This window comes from Vitis vinifera, chromosome 19 (genome assembly GCF_030704535.1).
Source record: "Vitis vinifera cultivar Pinot Noir 40024 chromosome 19, ASM3070453v1".
In the NCBI taxonomy this organism is placed as follows: domain Eukaryota; kingdom Viridiplantae; phylum Streptophyta; class Magnoliopsida; order Vitales; family Vitaceae; genus Vitis; species Vitis vinifera.
Window position 1 is genome coordinate 3498899 of NC_081823.1, and position 20258 is coordinate 3519156.

At 37.3% G+C, this 20258-nt stretch overlaps 2 protein-coding genes across 3 annotated transcripts in view; one reads left to right on the forward strand and one right to left on the reverse strand.

Moving 5' to 3' along the window:
- Nucleotides 1-2371, reverse strand: part of LOC100258986 (peptidyl-prolyl cis-trans isomerase CYP37, chloroplastic) — a 30826-nt gene extending 28455 nt beyond the window's left edge. Inside the window, exons 1-3 of one of the 2 annotated variants that reach the window (XM_059735311.1) lie at nt 2052-2371; nt 1129-1389; nt 958-1047 (exon numbers count right to left, since the gene is read on the reverse strand). In XM_059735311.1, the coding sequence (XP_059591294.1) occupies nt 958-1047; nt 1129-1389; nt 2052-2213 (513 nt within the window). In that variant the 5' untranslated portion in view covers nt 2214-2371. Of the gene's footprint in view, nt 1-957; nt 1048-1128; nt 1398-2051 lie in introns of both variants that reach the window. The other variant, XM_002284607.5, reaches the window with a different exon arrangement.
- A 727-nt stretch (nt 2372-3098) lies between these two features.
- LOC100253761 (trafficking protein particle complex II-specific subunit 130 homolog) overlaps nt 3099-20258 on the forward strand; it is a 37672-nt gene continuing 20512 nt past the window's right edge. Inside the window, exons 1-10 of the mRNA XM_002281885.5 lie at nt 3099-3496; nt 4673-4902; nt 12434-12615; nt 13186-13369; nt 13738-13828; nt 14838-14998; nt 18460-18549; nt 18634-18795; nt 19122-19183; nt 19380-19470. Of these exons, the coding sequence (XP_002281921.2) occupies nt 3433-3496; nt 4673-4902; nt 12434-12615; nt 13186-13369; nt 13738-13828; nt 14838-14998; nt 18460-18549; nt 18634-18795; nt 19122-19183; nt 19380-19470 (1317 nt within the window). The 5' untranslated portion in view covers nt 3099-3432. The remainder of the gene's footprint in view (nt 3497-4672; nt 4903-12433; nt 12616-13185; nt 13370-13737; nt 13829-14837; nt 14999-18459; nt 18550-18633; nt 18796-19121; nt 19184-19379; nt 19471-20258) is intronic.

The window sequence follows — 20258 nt, forward strand, 5'->3', positions numbered from 1 at the left end:
TTACTTGGGAACTGACCTATATGAATAAAAAAAAGGGAAAAAGAAAAGGAAAAGGAAAAATAAAAGGGAAAGGAAAAACAAGAAAAAGACCTAGAAGGCTATAAATGCAGATACGGAGGAATCCTCTAAAAACAAACACTTCCAATTTGAAGATTTACAGAACACTTATTATGCCACTTACTGAATTGTATTACACTAAAATCTCTGCTTTGCTCAGCATGAATTTGTTAATATGAGAGAAAAAAATTCATCAAATTTATCATTATTATTAGATTCCATGTACAAGATACCACTTAGGTGAAATCAATTCATTTTCAACCCAACTCCTTTCATTTCTCCTTTTGAATGTTCCTGAGTTCATTAATAAGAATACTTGCCCCTATTGAGTCTTTCTATGACCCTCAAACTTTTGAGGTTTAAAATTTTCATCCTTAAAAACCTGCAGTTTTCCCGTTTAAATCAATTCTTTCAGTAAAACACTGGCTCCCCTTTTTTTTTCATTATCATCAAGCTTCTGTGTTGCTCATTGCACATTTCTCCTTTTTTTTTTTTTCTTTCTTTTGTTATTGTGAGTCGGAACAGAAACCACACTCTTAATGATCTTTGTGCTGAACTGCCAATTAACATCTCAGTTCAAGCAAAAAACAAATTCATAAACGGCAATCAATGTTTCTTTTGGTTATTTTCATGAGATCCTGTTATAAGATGGTGCAGTGAGGAAGATAGCTTAAAGTTTACCAAACTCAACAAGTGCAGAGATCAAGTTTAAGTTATTCAAAAAGAAAAAAAAAACTATGTCAAGATTCCAAAATTCCATAATGGAACAAATGATATGAATATGGTAGAAACTCTGTCGTGAATTCAATGCTTGATTTCAATTGGAATGACTAGTCCTTACTCGTAAGTTGGCTCTATCTCCTGTGTAACATTATAAACAGAAGGCTACATAGGAGATACCTTTAGAGATTTCTTCACATTACCCTCCATGGTTCCATATGGCTTTCTTTGTGGAATCCTTAGTAAGTATGAGATTTCCTCCAGTGAATCCTACAAAGAAAAGCAAAGTAGCCTGCAAACTGATTAGTATAAATTAGAAAAGTATAAACAAAACCAATTATCGTCAACAACCTGTATAGCTTTCATGTTTGTATTTGCCGGGATAGCCTTTCTTAAAGCAAGTTCTCCTGTTCTTGGAACTTTGGTGTCTGGCGAATAAAGCACCGCCTTTGCAGGAGATATAGACATTGAATCCCAAGCAACTATAGGTAGAGGAGATGAGATTTGAACAAAAATAAGGATTGCTGCAATAATGCTCTCAACTTTCCTCAGTCCATGATCCTGTGTTGGGATACAGGCCATAGTGGGAACATCAAGCCGGTCTGTAAATTCCTGCATGACTGAAAAACGATCTCAGGAACAAGGAGGACCTAAAAATTGAAATATATTACCATCAATTCTTCTTGATCTAAACAGGATCTTTTCATTATTTTGAGGAGAAACTAGGTGATTTCTGTCCTGAAGTTCTTCTCCTTGTCACAAAGATAGAGTTAACTCCCATAATATATTATGCATGAAATAATCACCACTGCCAAATCAAAACAGACAAGCTACTGGAGAAATCAATTGGATTCAGGAAATGAATCTAAATTGTGTGAAAATATCCATTTCAAATAGCATATAGCATTTCACTGTTCCAGGGACTATTACCTTATTGTTTGGTTAATCACATTTGGTACTATATCCAACCCCACATCCTGATTCCATATACCCAAGTGCAATAATTGATCAATGCTCACTCAATTGCAACAAAAAATGATGCAGCAATGGAGCCATAAACGGAATCGAAAAATAAATATAAAGACCACTGATCCAAAAGCGCAGAGCAGCATAAGAACACAAAATCCAGAAGGAATATGCCCCGACGATTTTCTCACAACCTCTAAAACCCATTAAACAGCTCCAGTTACCGAGGAACTAAAAATACACAAAAATCAACTACAGAATCATAAAAAGATCAGTTTAAAAGAAAATTGAGAAGTAATCAAACCCACCAGGATAGGATTTTTGGAGAAAATTGGGCGAAGGGGTCTGGGTGAGGTCAGTTGAATAGGCAAATGGGTAGAGAGAAAAGACTGCTTCGAAGTGAAAGAAGGGATGGAGACATTGAAAGAAAACTTGTGAGAGAGTGTGGCGGAGGAGAGAGGGAAGGCCATTGGATGTAGTTGGTAGTTGCAGGGGTTTTGGCGCGCCTCATCCAAAGCCTATCTATCTGAGAACCATTTTTCATGGCTTTTGTATGGTTGTCGGAATATGAAGTGTCTGAACTGCCCTTATATTGGGTGTGAAATTGAATTGGATTTGTTAATGGGCCTGATTCTAGCTGACCTCCGTCTTCATTTGAGTTTGTAGTTGGGGCTGAAGCCAAAAATCGTCATAGCAAAAAAATTATGTTTAGGCTTGGTTGGTAACTATTTTTTAAAACAAATCTGAAAAATAAGTTTTAATAATATGAACATTTCTATCTTTTAAGTATTAAAAATATTATAAATACTTTCAATAATTATCACCAATTGCATCCTTAATTGTTGGAAAAATAATCAAATATTTATTTTATCTATTTTTAAAATTTAAAAAATAAACCAGAAAAATACTTTCACACCATGATTTAAAATCAAGATAAATATATTTACTTTGTACGGGTTGGATTATTATCGTAGTATAGTGAGTTTAGAAAATTTTAAAAATTTCAACCATCCATCACAAATAGTTAGTATTCATAATTCGTATACTTTGATATTTTAATGTTTTATTACCATACATTAAAATGAACCAAGAAACAACAAGATTTTGAATAAGAATGATAATAGAATAAGTCTTTTCACGGGTATTTGCCCATTTCCATCCTTAATTAATGAGATTTAAAATAAAAATAAATGAGTTTGCTTTTGAGTTCAAAAAATTATGATGATAATTTTTTTTTATATTTGTATAGTAATTAAATATACAAAATAAACTTATAACTGAAATTAAAAATATTTTTTAATAAAAATAATATTATATATATATATATATATATTATTTATATTTATTTGTTGGGCGTGAAACACTAAAAAGACGAGAGAAATAAAAAAAAAAGAAAAAAAAAAGGAAGAAAATAGAAGGGGAATAGGGAATGGGAGAGTGGGTAGAGAGGGAATGGGAATCCCAACATGGACGGAAGAGATCTGGGAAGTGGCAAGTCTAACGTATGTCGTAGCTTTAAAATCGACGCCACTGTTCCAACACTAGGCTTATAGTTTATAGTTGATACTCTTACACTAGCATTTTGATCCGTAGAAGCCAGTTGGTGTGGGGTTTACACTTCCTACTCAGCGGAGAGGAAGTCCGATCTCACCTCCTCAGCAATCAGCATATGGTTTCAACAGATCCATCATGGCCAATTACTTAGCCCATTTCCAAACCATCAAGAACTCCTGCGATCGCCTCGTCATTGCCGGTATGTCTTCCCTTCCACTTTCTTCTCCTTCTCCTTCTATGGAATTTTCGTTTTTTTTTCTTGGTATTTGCAGTTTGTTATCTGGATCTTAATGTATTAGTTTGATTTGGATTTCGAATTCCATGCAATTCGGAGAATTGTTGCTTCAATTTGGGGTTTATGGAGCTGTGACGATTCTGGTGTGTGAAGCTGCTCAAAATTGGAATTGGAATTGGAGGCCGCGGCCAATTCCAGCTCCAGCTATGAATCACCAATTTGACACAACTAAAATGATTTTTCCATCGATTATGTGGTGTTATTTTTAAATCTTTGGATAGAGGATTGGATTTTTGTATGCAGGGAGTAGGTCTTTGAAGAACGTATTTGAGAATAAGGCTTAACCATTGATCTTTCATGGCAACGGAAAAATCATGGTTGCAAAGCCTAATTGGTCCCTTCATTTGGGCTGATTTTTTTTATAGTTGATTTTTTATTTAATGTAAGCAGTTCACTCAGTTTCAGTAGATTTAGTGTATACATCAGCAGTAATTTGCAATGGATTAAGTCATTTGAATTGGTGGAGCCATACACTTTAGGAAGCTGCCTGGTGCAGCAATGTTACTAGAGCATTTGGGTATGACAAGAAGTTGTTTTCATTTCACCCTTTGTTTGTATATGTTTTTGTGGGAATTATATTCACCAGATGGACAAGGAGTGATATATGAAATCAGAATAGTTTTCTTGATTCTTGATTATGCCGTGTTGCTCTGTTTTGTTCTGATAACACTGGAATAATGACTTCTGGTCTTTCTTCTCATTGCATTATTTATTTATTGAATTTTGTTGCTTTAGGGATTTCATAATTCCTTTATTAATACTTTGAATCAGCATTCTTAATTTGGAGAATGATAGCATGATATTGTACTATTGCAACTTTAACAATGAAAGACAAACAAGTCTCTTTCCCCTTTTTCTTTCAGCCACCACTTATCTCTGCTTTCTCCTACTATGTTTTTTTCCATATCTTAATTTCATAATGAACTGATTTATGATTTATTTTATGCACTAACTGTTATATTGCTACACATGACCCTTTGAGTTTCTAGCAACGACATAAAAGCAGCTCCTTTTGTGTGTCCATTCACTACTTATGTCAACATCTTATCTGACAATTTTAGCACATTAACCGATTTTCAGTTGAAGATGTAAGTGATTTGTGGCCTGCTGTGAAGAAGGGATTTGAAGAACGATTACCATTCAAAAGAGCTTGTTTGAATAACAAGACCCGAAATCCAGTTTTTGTAGAGAAATTGGCTGCTGAATTCATATTAACAACAGATCCAAGACTTCGTAGCCGGTTTCCGCAGGAACAATTACTATTTTGGTTCCGAGAACCATATGCAACAGTGGTACTTGTTTCCTGTGAGGTATTTTGCAATCTCTTTGCCCTTATTAATATATCCTGAATATAACTGCAGGAAAAGTATCTTCTGTTAGCTAATGAATGTTCAGTGTATCTTTAGTTGCTTGACACTTTGTAGCAACCATCTTTGGAAGCTGAATTCTGTACATGATATCCTTATGCTCAAAATTTTGGATCATCTGCAAGAGTAATTTGTATATTTGTATTTCAGAAGTTGAAGACATGGGAAATGTGGCAATAAGTAGGCATCTAATGTTTTCATAAAATATAAGGCTGGATGCTTCTAAACTGTTTAGAATAATATTTAGCATAACTTGGCCCAATCATATGATGTAGGATAATCCTTAGAGGGTTGCCTACAATCATACAATGTGAGCTAAGGATTCAACAATTGACTAAATAAGGGGAAGGATGAAGTAAAATTCTGGTAGCAAGAAAAGAAAAAGGAAAAAAAAAAAAGATATAAGATGATAGAGAGAAAGGGGTAAGGAACATTAGAGTCTCGCTAAGGGCTTTTGGAAGTCTTACCTAGGAGAAGGAAAAAAAAAAGTCAATGGATTCTCATGGTTGAAGAATGTAGCACATGCAAAAGGAACTATTTTTATTTAATCACTCTTATCTTGGTTTACAACAATTAGTCTTATTTATAGGCTTTTCTAAGAAATCCAAATTCTTCTAAGATTCTAATAACCTATTATGACTCTAATTTTAATTCTCTCATTATGACTCTAATAATTAACTACTCCTAATATAACTCCAACAAACACTAATGTTCCTAAATAATACCAAGTTAGTTGAAGTTTATTTGTTCCACTATAGATGTGTAGTTCCTTTCAATTCTCCTTTCACAAAATGAACCATTCTATTTTTGGGCATAGCATACCTATCAAAGTAATCTTTCATTAACATAATCCAATCAAGAAACGTTGTTGGATTTAATTTTCCATAAAATAACTTCAAGGTGTGCCCTTTTTGTCATATCATTATCTTGCTCAAAGATTTTGAAACTCTCTATATCAATGTCTAGATGAATGTCTTTGATTTTGCCCCATCTTTGATTTCCATCATAAAATTGCTTTGTTTTTCACGTGGTCTACTGAACTGATGGTTTGCAATCTCTTCTTCAATTGGTTGTTTTTCTTTGTTAGTTTATAATAACTTCATTTTTTTTTCATAAGTATTCATTTATAATAACTTCATAATCTCATCAAGTTTGCTATTTAGTTGTATTGTAGCATCTTGATGGGATTGTTGTGTGGAAAAAATTTCCTCTAAACATGTTCTAGCTGCATTTTGATTGTTAGAAATATTTTTTGAACTCATGCTTGCATAAGTTGCTCTACTCCTCAATTTCATATGCCTTTAAGCCAAGAACCTTTGGCTTTGATGTCAAAAACTGGTGTAGGACAATCCTAAGAGGGCTGTGTACAATTGTATAGTGTGTGCTAAGGATTCAACAACTGAGAAAATATGGAGAAGAAGGAGTCATTGGAAAAGGAAATCCTAGGTTTTTTTATCAAGATTAGAAAAAGGCGGGAAATGATACACAACAAAGGTACGTTGGAGAAATCGAAATTCGAAAGGGAGCTCAAGAGGCTGGAGTGCTCAATCAATTATGAGGGGGAAATTAAGAAGAACTGTCATCTTAAGGGTAGAGGGGGTCAACTAACGATTGGATAATGAATCTCAAATTAATGAGTTGGAATGTGAGGGGTGCGAACGACAGTAATAAAAGGAAACTAATCAAGTCTTTTGTTAGAAAACAGAAGGTGGACTTACTTTGTATCCAGGAGACAAAAATCCAATTAATGTCTGAAGGGGTGGTGAAAAGTTTAGGGGTGGGGAGATTTTTAGACTGGAGAGCTTTAGAAGCTTCTGGATCGGCAGGAGGTGTTTTGATTTGCTGGGACAAAAGGTCTATAGAAATATTGTATTGGGAGGAGGGCAAGTTCTCAATCTCCTGTAAATTCAGAAATGTTGAAAATGGGGTAGTTTGGGTGTTTACGGGAGTCTATGGCCCTTTCACCAAAGAGGATAGGGAGAGCCTGTGAGATGAATTTAGGGCAATTAGAGGAATTTGGGGAGAACCTTGGTGTGTAGGGGGCGATTTTAATATTATTCTATCCCAAGGGGAAAGAAGTAGACAAGGGAGGGTTACCTCAGCTATGAGGAGGTTTGCTCAGGTTATAGATGACCTCGAGCTTGTTGACCTCCCCCTGCAAGGAGGATCATTTACTTGGAGTGGAGGTCTTCATAATCAAGCCTGGGCCAGGTTGAACAGATTCCTTGTGTCTCCCAGTTGGCTTGATCAGTTCAGCAATGTGATCCAGAAAAGACTGCCTTGGCTCATTTCGGATCACTTTTCTATTCTAATTGAGGGGGGTGGCATAAGAAGAGACCCTTCACCATTTAGGTTCGAAAATATGTGGCTTAAAGTGGAAGGGTTTAAAGACCTCATGCGGAACTGGTAGCAGGGGATGTCGGTCAGAGGAAGGGCTAGCTATAAGCTGGCTACTAAACTGAAGGTGATTAAACAGAATTTAAAAATCTGGAATAGGGAGGTGTTTGGGAGTTTGGAAAGTAATAAATCTGCAGCTTTACAGCAAGTGGAATACTGGGATCAGGTGGAAAGTGAGAGAAGGTTGACAGAGGAGGAAATCTCTATTAGAAAAGAAGCCAAAGAGGGATATGCTAAGTGGGTAAATCTAGAGGAAATTCGCTGGAGACAATTATCAAGGGAGTTATGGCTAAGGGAAGGGGATAGAAACACGGGTTATTTTCATCGTATGGCGATTGCACACTAAAGAAGGAACACCATGGACAGAATAAAAGTCAATGGGATATGGTTGTCAGAGGAGCAAGAAGTAAGGATAGGGATTGCAGACGCCTTTAAACAGTTGCTAACGGAAGACTCAGAGTGGAAGGCGGATATAGGGGGATTAAATTTGAACCGGATTAGTCAGCAAGAAGCGGACACCTTGGAGCTTCCCTTCACGGAGGATGAAGTTCATTCGGCCCTAATGGATATGAATGGGGACAAGGCTCTAGGTTCGGATGGCTTCACTGTGGCCTTTTGGCAATGCTGCTGGGAGTTCGTGAAAGCGGAGGTTTTAGAGATGTTTAAGGAGTTCCATGAGCAAAATTCTTTCCTCAAGAGCCTCAACAACACGTTTCTGGTCCTTTTACCAAAAAAATGAGGGGCGGAGGAGCTGGGGGATTTCAAGCCTATCAGCTTGTTGGGGGGGCTGTACAAATTATTGGCCAAGGTGTTGGCCAATAGGATTAAAAAAGTGATTGGTAAAGTGGTTTCCCCACATCAAAATGCATTCGTCATGGGTAGGTAGATTCTGGACGCTTTTTTAATTGCAAATGAGGTGATTGATTCTTGGCAAAAAATGGGAGAGAAAGGCCTAATTTGTAAATTGGACATTGAGAAGGCGTGTGACAGCGTTAATTGACATTTCTTGATGAGGGTATTGCAAAAAATGGGGTTCGGGTCTAAGTGGAGGGAATGGATGTGGAGTTGCATCTCAACTGCTAAGTTTTCAATTTTGGTAAATGGAGTGCCTGTTGGGTTTTTTTCTAGCTCAAAAGGGCTACGTCAAGGTGACCCCTTATCCCCATATTTGTTCGTCATGGGAATATAAGTGCTGAGTGTTCTTATTAGGAGGGTTGTGGAAGGGGGATTCATTTCTGGGTGCAACATTTGGCGGGGTAGTGGGCCGGTTGCCAATATTTCTCACCTTATCTTTACGGATGACACAATAGTGTTTTATGAGGCAAAGAAGGAAGACATGACCTACTTGAGCTGGATCTTATGTTGGTTTGAAACTGTTTCAGGGTTAAGGATAAATCTGGCTAAAAGTGAAATTATTCTAGTAGGGGAGGTGGAAGAGATACTTGAGATGGCCATGGAGCTTGGATGCAAGGTAGGTCAGTTGCCATCAGCCTATTTGGGGCTGCCCTTGGGGGTGCCCAATAAGGCCTCTTCCGTGTGGGATGGGGTGGAAGAAAAGGTGAGATGGAAGCTTGCCCTTTGGAAACAGCAGTATATCTCCAAAGGTGGAAGAATCACTCTCATAAAGAGTACGTTGGCTAGTATGCCTTTGTATCAATTGTCCCTTTTTCGTATGCCTAAGATAGTGGCAAGAAGGCTAGAAAAGTTGCAAAGAGACTTCTTGTGGGGAGGGGGAAATATGGAAAGAAAAGCCCACTTAGTCAATTGGGAGATGGTGTGTGCAGGTAAGGAGAAGGGGGGGCTTGGCTTGAGGAAGTTAGTCCCCTTGAACAAAGCTTTGCTTGGAAAATGGGTTTGGAGATTCGCTCGGGCCAAAGACAAGCTGTGGAAGCAAGTGCTTACGACGAAATATGGGCAAGAGGAATTTGGGTGGAGGACTAAGAAGGCAAATGGGGCATTTGGTGTAGGGGTTTGGAAGGAAATTCTGAAGAAATCTAATTGGTGCTGGGATAATATGACTTTCAATGTGGGACCTTGATGTGGGGATGTGGAGTTGTCCCTAAGGTTCCCTCAGCTCTATGTTGTGGCTGCTCATAGGAACGCCACAGTGGGAGAAATGTGGGACCAAAATTCTGGTCAAGGAGGCTGGAATTTAAGGTTTATTAGAGACTTCAACGATTGGGAGTTGGACTTGGTAGGTGAATTACTCCAAGCCTTAAGGGGCCAAAGAATTACTTTGGAGGAAGACTCAGTCTCTTGGAAGGGAGGAAAAAACGGGCAGTTTGGTGTTAAGAATGCATAGAGCTTGCTGATCAGCCTCATTGTCTCCATTTTCCCCAAAAATAGCATTTGGGTGGATAGAGTTCCAACTAAATTAGCGTTCTTTGTGTGGGAAGCTGCATGGGGGAAGGTTTTTACCCTTGATAGACTTCAAAAGAGAGGGTGGCAGCTTCCTAATCGATGTTATTTATGTGGTAGCGAAAAGGAAAATGTAAATCATTTGCTCATTCATTGTACAGTGGCCAGAGTGCTGTGGGAGATTGTCCTTGGTTTGTTTGGTGCCCAATGGGTTTTTCCAGAAACTGTAAAGGAGGTGGTACTTAGCTGGAAGGGCTCGTTTGTGGGTAAAAAGAGGAAAAAAATTTGGAGATCCATTCCGTTATTTATTTTTTGGACGGTTTGGAAGGAGAGGAATAAATTAGCTTTTTAGGGGAGGGGGAGAGAGTTAGCTATCCAGAAAATTAAGAATTCTTTTGTTTGTAATGTGTGGGGTTGGGCAAAATTGTATAGTGGAGCGAAGCCACGCTCCTTTATAGGATTCTTGGAGTGGTTAGCCTCCATTTAAGGGCTAGTGGGTTTTTTGTCTCTTTTTGTTTGTGAGGCCTTTGCCGCCTTGTATACTCGCTGTATGCTTTGCGACTTTTTTATCTTGTGTTAATTTATTCTGTGTTTACTTATCAAAAAAAAAAATATGTGCCAAGGATTCACATACTTTTTGTTGGATTGGGTTAGGGAGTCAATAGGAGACTGTTCCTTTTCCATCTTGGACCTAGTGGAGTGGTGAAGTTCTAAGTAAGGTGTGGTGCTTTTTATTGTGTTCCCCTTGCCTTGTTCTTTTGGTCCCTTTTGGATTTTGTATATACATCATGTATATACTCCTTTGCGCTTACTTAGGTGCTTTTAATACAATTGCTTGTTTACCTATAAAAGGAAAAGGAGAAGAAAGATGAAGTAAAATTCTGGTAGCAAAAAAAGCAAGATGAAAAAAAAGATATAAAATGAGAGAGAAGGGGATAAGAAACCTTAGAGTCTCTCCTAGGATTTTTTTATTCTTTCATTCATTTCTTGAGTAAATCTTGGAGATTCATCCCCATCATCCTGATTCTTTGAATTGCTCCCTTTTGCATAGTCAGAAACAATGGTGTTTCTATCCTGCCTTTTCCCCCAGCAGAAAACCCATTGAAAACCCACCTTCACCACCCTGCCTATCAATTTGATAAAGCTTCCACAACCAAATTTGAGAGCAAATGAGCAAGACAATTTCCTTCTCTGAGGCTGCTTGTACTACTGAATAACGTATTATTAACCAGCACTAAGTACTAAATTATAAGGATATGAGATGATATCCGCTTTCTCCACTTTACACCAAAACCAAGTATATAAAAGTAGAAAATCCAAATTCACATGGTTATGTGCTTTATCTATGTCCAACTTAGGAACAAGTCACAGTTCTTTGCTCAGCCAAAATCTGTGCACTCTTTTGCCACTAAACCACTTCCAAGATCTGCCTTCCTTCAACATATACATCCTAAGGGGGGAAACTAATATTTATTGTTAGGATTTCGTGTCTTCAAAATGTTTGCATTGGCAATTCTTTTCCAAAGTGGGATTTTGCATGTCTCCTAATTCATGTTATGAATACTCAATCCATTCACCTGAAGACTGGAAAAGGTTGTAGTTGAAGATCATAACTCAAGGCAAACCCATCTTTGGGCACCCTTAGGAATGGTAAGGACTTAAGAGGCCCTGTTTTCTATGCTAAAGATCTCAAAATAACTTTTGCAGATGCTTAAACATTGTTTTATTTGTAAAATATATTTTTCAAAAATTCAGGCCCAAGGAAATGTGTTCTTGAGCTTCTGATAAATCCATGGAAGTGGCTCAACTGATCAAGGGTGTAATATACTCTTTGGTCCATTGAGGCTACTTCTTAAATGATCCAAGCAGAAAAATGCTTTCTATTGATTGAGAGAGCATTGCAGTGATAAAGTTGGAAGCAAATTTGCTTTCCTGACTCTAATTCTTTCTAGTTGGAGTATTTTAAATTCTTTGTTTATAAATACCAAACTGGAGAGTTGTTTCACATAACTTCGAAGCATCTAATCTCTTGCTTAGATTTGAGGGTTCTTCTGGAGACTATTTCTTCAAAAAACATATTGTTATGAGCATAGTAAACTGATTTTTGAAAACCATCAAGAAGCTTTCAGAAGCCTTCTAGCCTTCTAGCCTTCTTTGTTGTTGGGTTGTTGGCTCAGGAGTATTCGGATCTGGTGGAGTTTTGGGTTCTGACTGATCCAGTTGAAGTGAACTATTAGAGGTTGTGGACAGACATGAGGTCAGGAAGAGCAGGATTCATTATGGATGATTACCATAGACTAGAAATTGGTAGTAGGGGACATTCATTTGGTATTCCTATGCTTCTATTTCATGACCAGTCCTGTAGTTTTTCCCCTAAATATCATATTTGGGGTTTCCATATGAAAATCATGTTTCTTCTCTTGATCTTGCTTTCTGTATATTGGACTATTTGCATGAATAGAAATTAATTTTAGCATAGTAATTTGATTTTAATCTTAAACCACCATAGTTAATTTTAGTTGAGACCTAGTGTTGCCCTCTGGGTCTATTCAGATTATTAGCATTGCCTCTTCATTAGTAATAACGTGCTAATATTAGTTTGATAAAAAAAATTTGACATTGTTTCATTCTGTGGTGATTTCTTTCATTTTGGGTCTAATTATATTTTTGTTTATCTCCTTGTTCTACCGTGCATTCATTTTTTTCCAACTATGTCCAGGATCTTGATGAGTTCAAGACCATTCTTAAACCACGCCTGAAATTAATTGTTCAGAATGATGAGCGAGAATGGTGTATTGTATTTGTGTCTAAAGCTCACCCAAATAATGACCAGGCCACTAAAATGGCAAAAAAAGTATATGCCAGGCTTGAAGTTGATTTCAGCTCTAAGAAGAGAGAAAGGTAAGCTTGCAGCTATTAATAAACATGTCTTTGGTTTGTCCACTAGTTAATGGATTGAATTTTATTGACAAATGTATGAACTCTACTTGCTTACTATCTGAACTTCATTATTATTTGCTAAGTTAATTATGGGTATCAGGTTGGTACCCAAATTAAGCTGTTCCGGTGAAGTTTTTTCTTTCTTTTTTCCTCTCCCTGTCACTGTTGCATTACTTTTTTTCGTGTCGTCATTATCATTGCCTACTTTGACCTTCTACTTCTTACTTTTGTTAACCTGAAAGTTGAGAGAGTAAAAGATAATGCATTTGAGGTTTCTCTTAAATAAAAGAATTCAGGGCCAAAACTGAAAAGGATTACATACTAATTAATATGATTAGTTAGTTGGATTTGCTAGCAAAAAATGATTGGTTAATTAGATTAAGGGTGAATCCAGAGATAATATAAAAGCAGGGTAAATATGAAAAATATCAAACTGTGTTTTTTCTTTAGAGACAGATTTAGCAAAATACAAGGGCGCTTTAGTGAAAGCTCCCTTTCCCATCTCATGATCTAAAGATATGCTTTGCTCAGGTGCTGTAAGCTAGATATACATAGCCCCGAAGCAAATTTTTGGGAAGACTTGGAGTCCAAGATTATGGAGTCCATCAGGAATACATTGGATAGACGTGTGCAGTTTTATGAGGATGAGATTCGCAAGCTCAGTGAACAGCGCCTCATGCCAATTTGGAACTTCTGTAACTTTTTCATTCTAAAGGTTATTCTAGTGATCGTCTTATTTTCCCTATACTGATAGGGAGAAAGCTATGATTCTTTAGGAGTTGTTATGGCTGCAAGGAGACATTGTCTCAATCGTTGATGAAATTCAGAGACTTCCCCATGCTTCAGTTTTTGTTTCTCTTATAATTATCATTTAATTTAATACCATTATCCATGAATTTGTTTGTGTAGTTTCCGTATGGCCTGAAAGTAAGTGAGTGAAACAACATGCTTCCTGATGGATACTGAGTGGGAAGTCTCAGCAACTTGCTGTGTCCTTGTAGCCATACATCCCTAAATTACTTGTCATGTTTTTTTCCTGCTTATCCTAGAATTTTCATCATTTTTTATTCTTTATGCTCTCAGGAAAGCTTGGCTTTTATGTTTGAGATGGCTCATCTTCATGAAGATTCATTGCGTGAATACGACGAATTAGAACTCTGCTACTTGGAAACAGGTGCTTAAATAACAGTTTATGTGCATATGTTATCTTATTCCTCATTTTTTCTGTCAAGAAATATTTTTTGATTTCTGTCTTTTTTTCTAAAATCAGTGACATTTCACTGTGACGTATGCATAGTATGGGGGCTTTATATCAACCCCTGTAGGCCTACTGGTATTTAAAATTCTAATCTGTTACCTCCAATTGGTGTCATGCTGCATGTCCTTGATCCTGCAGATTTATTATTGGGTACTTATTGAGGATATAGACTCTAGAATAGAGCTGCATGTTGAAGCTATTCTTGTGTTCTACCTAAGTAGTTGGGATAAAGCTTGATTGGGTTGAGTGCAGTTCTAGACTTCTTTTCCCTGGAGCTTCCATCTCAGGACCTATGCTATTCTTCCCACCACTTGTACCACATTCTTTTACCACTTGCCAAGTAAGCAAGTTGTAATTGGATGCCCAAAAGTTTTTGTATTTAATAGGTATTAACCACTTTTTAACTCATCCAATTATCATTTATTGTGTAAGCAGGAGGTAAAAGAATGTCGTAAAAATGGTGAAAACAATAGCATTACTCTATCACATATACTTTCTCTAAGCAGATGTAAACTTTTTTGAAGGTGGTCTTTTTTTCCTTGCCTTTTTTTTTTTGTTTTTTCCTTCTCATGCCTAACATTTTTGTCAATGGCCTTTGAGAATAGGTTCATTGGGTTATCTTGCTTTAGTCCAGTCCAATTTTTGTATCTTTTGGTTTTTCTGTAAGCATCCTTTTGTAATTTTTTATATTAATGACACATAGATTGGATATTTAGTAGTTAGATATCTTCTTCGCTTTTAATTGTAGATATTAACAGGTGACTTTTTCTTAGTATTTATTATTTCTACTCACAATATATGATTATCTCTATACATGTAAATCTAAATACTGCTGCTTGTGTGCTATTGGTGAGATCTGTAATAGAATTCACTAGAATGCTTCTTGGGCTGTGGCTCATTTGTAACTTGTTTGAATGTGATGCAGTTAATGTAGCAGGGAAACAAAGGGACTTTGGGGGAATAGACCGTGGTGATGATCAGGCAGCACTGCTAAACCCTGGAAACAAGCTATTGACACAGATTGTCCAAGATGATTCATTTAGGGAATTTGAATTTAGACAATATCTCTTTGCCTGTCAATCCAAGGTGTGCAAGATTGAGAAATAGCATTATAACATTAGGTTGGTTTTATAAAAGAAAAACTGAAGTAGCCAGTTATCTAACATGAACTACCTTATCTATTTACTTTGTCCATCATGTGCACTATATATCAAGTACTTAGTTTTGCTGCTTAATTAGTTGTTTGATTTCATTGTTTGACTTAATCGCAATTGTGCAAGCCTATCAGGATGGCTATGACTTGACTTTATTTTAACTCATCCTGCCTCTCTCAGAGTACTTAGACTACTTTGAATTGGTTTTATCAAGTTTTGGTGCTTTTGTTAGGCTGTGCCATATCATTGTTGCAACTCCTCTCTCTCTCTCTCTCTCTCTCTCTCTCTCCCTCTTCCTCTCCCTTGTGCACAAACAACTATTACACACACAGACAGAGGGAGTGAGGGAATTACTATTGTTTTTCCCCTAACAAAAATGTTAATGTAAAATGTTATCCTTGGAGGTTCCATGGATGGCGTTTTGCATTAACGTTTTTAGGTTTAAGGACTTGAGTCTACATTGTTTACTGGATGGTGTGGAAGCATATTGTAGGGAGGAAAATTTTAAAAGGTTTTTCAAAGGTTGGGAGGATTGGGAAAGAAAATTTAGGCTGGAATGGTGTTCAAATGAGGTGGAAGGTTCATCCTTTGCTCTGTTTTTGACTTGGAAGTGAAGAGATTTTGTTTGGTCTTACTTGAGGGTAAAGGGATTCTAGAGGGTTGGGTCATTTTGGCTGATAAGCTTCACTCTCTAGGTGTAGTTACTTTAGCTGAGATGAGGATTCGTCCTGACTTTGCTGTTTCTAGGATTGAGAAGAGTTGCAATGTTCCTTCAAAGAAAGCGAAATTGTTTTTTGTTGATGCTGCTAAAGCGAATGCTAAAAGGGTTGGAGAAGCTATCTGGTTCCTGCTGGGGGGTAGGGAGGTGTTGAGTAGGGAGGAGCAACTGGTTTGTTGCCTGGTTGGGCAGTGGGGAGAGGCTTCAGACCCAATCCTAGAGTTGTTTTCACAGAGGAGATGGGGGATTTACCACAACCTAAAAAGGGGGCGTGAAAATTGCTAAGATGGGAGGTGCTCTCCTTCTATTTGAGGATAAAGCAGTCAAAGAGGGTGTTGAAAAGAGGGCTTCAATGGTTTGAGAAGAAGTGTCTGCACTTGGAGAGGTGGGAACCTAAGGTGGTGTTTTTTCGAAAAGGTGAGCTTGCAAAGGAAGTTTGGGTGAGGGTGGTGGGTCTTCCTTCATATTTGTGGAGCTAGGAGGTGTTCAAAAATAGTGGGGATTGCTGTGGGGAGTTCATTGTGGTGGATGAAGATATTGCCCTCTTTTCACAGCTTTAATAGGCTAGGGTTTTGGTGAAATCAGAAGCTAGAGACCTGCTTGGCTCACTACAGGTGGTTATGGGATTATCCTATTATGTCGTCTAGCTATGGTGGGAAGCTCTACCATGGATTTTGACAATGGCTTCAATGAGCAGAAGTTGTGGGTGTGTGGCTATGGAGGTTAGGGATGAGGGAGGGAGTGGTTCACGAGCTGGTTTTCGCATGAGACAATTGCAGCCGACCTTGCAGTCCATAGTGGATGGGATGTTGTGCTCTTATGGATAGAGGAAGGGAAGAGGAGACATTGATTCTGACAACTTCTGTAAAGGGACTACACATGGATCATGGAGGGGGGGTAGCTAGAGGAAAAAATGTTGTTCTGGGTAAGACACTCCCCTTGGGAGCACTAAGTGGGGCTTGGAACAGGCCTATAGTTGCGGGCCAACTGGCTAAGGTTGAGGCCTTGGCCTTGGTTGGTTCTAGTGGCTTTGAGCCCATGCAGATAAAGGCCTTGTGTGGGGTCCTCTAGATCCAAAGCACATGAGGGGTTTGCTGGAAGGGTTCTTGGCTGCTGTCAAGAGTAGATTTGGGGATTGCTATGGCTTGGGCGAATTGGAAGGAGATGCTATTCTTGACCCATTGAGGGTAATCTTGCTTGATGGGATGGCTATGGGTGGTTCAATTGGTTTGGAGCTTGGAGTTGTTGAGGAAGGAGGTGGGGTACTGATGGAGAGGGATTTGATTAGCGGGCTGTTAGAGGAAGTGGGAGGGGTTTCGGACTATTGGTCCTCGAGTTGTTTGGCAAAGTTTAGCCATTTCCTAGGCATGTTGACTAAGGGGTTTGAGGGGGGGATTTTGAAATTGCTTAAAAGAATGAAAGAGAGAAAAGAGCAAAGGGGCAGGTGACTGGTGGGAGGAGGAAAAAATTGATGCCTTAAAGGTTTGAAAGGGAGCTTAAAAAACTTTGAGTGTTTTGTGAACTACTTGGGAATGAGGGGGTTTGTGGGGGCAACACTTTTAAGTTGTGAATGAAGGTATGGATATTATCCTGAAATTTAAGAGGGGCCTATGACAATGACAAAAGGAAGGTTATTAAGTCTATGATTAAGTCTCAAAAGGTGGATTTGATTTGTTTATAGGAAACTAAGATTCAAAAGATGTCTATTGGGCTAGTGCGTTATTAGGGGTGGGAAGATTCAAAAGATGATGATGGTCCTTCGACTCTAGTTAGCTTCTTTGATTGGTTGGGCTCTTGTTGAGGGTGGTGTTGTTATAGCCATTCTTGTTATGTAGTTCTTTTTTCACTGTTTCACCTTTGGGCGGTCGGTGTATATATCCTGTATACTTTGGTCGCTCTTTGGGTGCCTCCCTTTAATATATATACTTCTTTATCTATAAAAAAAAACAAAAAAAAAAAAAGTCATCCTTGCAGCTTCCAATTTCATAAAATTCCAGATAGGACCTGCTAAGCAACATCACTTTTGTAAATTTAATAGAATTACAAAAACAATAAAATTCCAAAAACAATATTATATTTTTTTGGGCTACAAATATTTAAATGCAAAAAGTGTCAGACACAAATGTTTGGAGACAAATCTCTTGCCAAGTACCATAAATTAACAAGAGGTTGTTAAGTGTCTTCCACAAATCTTTGCAAGAATAAAAATACTTGGTTAAGTGGCCTTGCCTTACCAATTCAAGGACAAACCCTTATTTGATGAAACTCCAACAAATAAAGGTTGTTTTTTTAGGGTATTTTGTCTGCCTCCAGGATTTTTGTATGAAATGAAACACTGGAAGTGGCCAAAATAGCTGTAGTAATATCCCTTCCCCAGGAAATATCATACCATACACTTGGAAGGTAATGACAATGATAAAATTCTATAAATCATGTGTTATATATATTAAAGATAAGTTAAAGTAAGAATTTATGCAGAATAACAATTTAAATTAGTTTGGTTAATGTAGATTTAAGTTGCTTTCTTAATCAGATATAAAAAAATTGTACTTGACTACTTCCTGTGGCTTCTCTTATTTTTCTGAAACTAGAAACAGTTCCCCCATTTGTAAGGGATTCTATCTTTGCTATCTTTATGCTTGAACTGCATCTCAGTGATATGTTACAATATGCAGCTATTGTTCAAGCTAAACCGTCCTTTTGAGGTTGCATCAAGGGGCTATCCATTTATAATCAGCTTCTCAAAGGCATTAGCACTTCATGAGGTATTTGATATTCATGTTCTTAAATGTATTTGCTTCATATGTTATTGTTACTTCTTTTGAGGTTCTGCTTGGGGTTATTTTCAGAGGATGTTACCTTTTTGCATGCGTGAAGTTTGGGTAGTAACTGCTTGCTTGGCATTAATCAATGCTACTGCTTCTCATTATAATGATGGATTTGTGGCACCTGATATAGAAAAGGAGTTCTACCGCATTCAGGGCAACCTTTATTCACTATGCCGTGTTAAGGTAAACTTCAATATATTTCATGAGTAGCAGGTAACTTCATATTTAATCCCATATGATATTTTTCCTTCTGATGCACCTGACATTAAAAGTGAACAGAGTAGAATGGAGTTTTAGAAAAGGTAAATGATTATACAAACCTTGTGAGTTTTAGAAAAGGTCCAGGCTCTATAGAGACCTTGTTTTTGACATGTGGACATTTTTATGGATGCTTTAATTTTGTAGGTCACACCGTTCTCAGTGGTTGTCTGATACAAACTTGTTCTTTTATTTGTTAGGTGTTTGCTACCTAATATGCTGTTTAATAAAATGTATCCTGAATGTGGCAGTTCATGAGGCTTGCATACTTAATTGGATATGGAACTGAAATAGAAAGAAGTCCTGTCAACAGGTAGAAATTCAGTTCTTGTGAATCAAATCTTGACACCTTATCAGAATTTGGGTGCTTGTTAAACTATACTAAAAGAAATTTCTTGGTCACAAAATGAATTGTTTTTTGAAGTTCTGAAGAAGATATTTTCATTTGCTTTATAATTCTCTTACTGTTTACCCATCTTTTAAATATATATTCCCTTTGTTTCAATCAGTGCTTCACTCAGCATGTTATCTTGGCCCATGCCCGCAGTTTGGCCTCCAGTTCCACCTGATGCCTCATCCATGGTGCTGGAGAAAGAAAAGGCAAGTTTTTCAATACTTAATATGTGAAATGGAGTTAGCAAGATAACTGTTTAAATGCATTCATATTTAATGAAAACCTCATCCATGCAGTGGATATAGCAGGGAAGTATCTTCAGCATAAATGTTTTTTCTCATATTTCTTCTTTGTGCCAAAACAAGGTCCAGAATCAGAATCAACAGGCCACATCCTAACTATTTGGGGTTGGCTTTTTAGGTCACACTATAATAATCTAGGTTTAGTACTAGTTTGTAACTGGTATCAATCCTCTATGGTATAGTGCCAAAATCACGTGATGAAATCCTTCTTGATACTCCAGACCCAACAGACTTACATGGTGATCTTAATTAGTGAACAAACCAACCATTTTATTGAACTTGAACTTTGAGTTCTCAACAATTACATCCTTGTTATCTGAAACTACACAATCCAATTATCCATATTGGGTGCTATGCTTTTTGTTGTCATCCTCATCTCTATCCTGAAAGGAGTTAACTGTTTTAACTATGTGATAGTCAACTTCATCATTTCTATAAGGTTAAGGTTAAGGTTTCATGTTTTGCCTATAAAAGAAAGGTTAATGTTACATGTTTTGCCACAGTAGAGTATCACTAATCATAATGTGACTTTTTCCATGATTCAAGGTGCATTTTCTTGTTTCATTTAACTTGTTGATTAAGGTTATTAATATTTGTTATTATTGTGGTGTATTGCTACTTATTGCTGGAAACATGGTTCTATCAAAGTTGTCTTTTTCTACTAAACCTTGGTTGTTATATATTTCATGAGA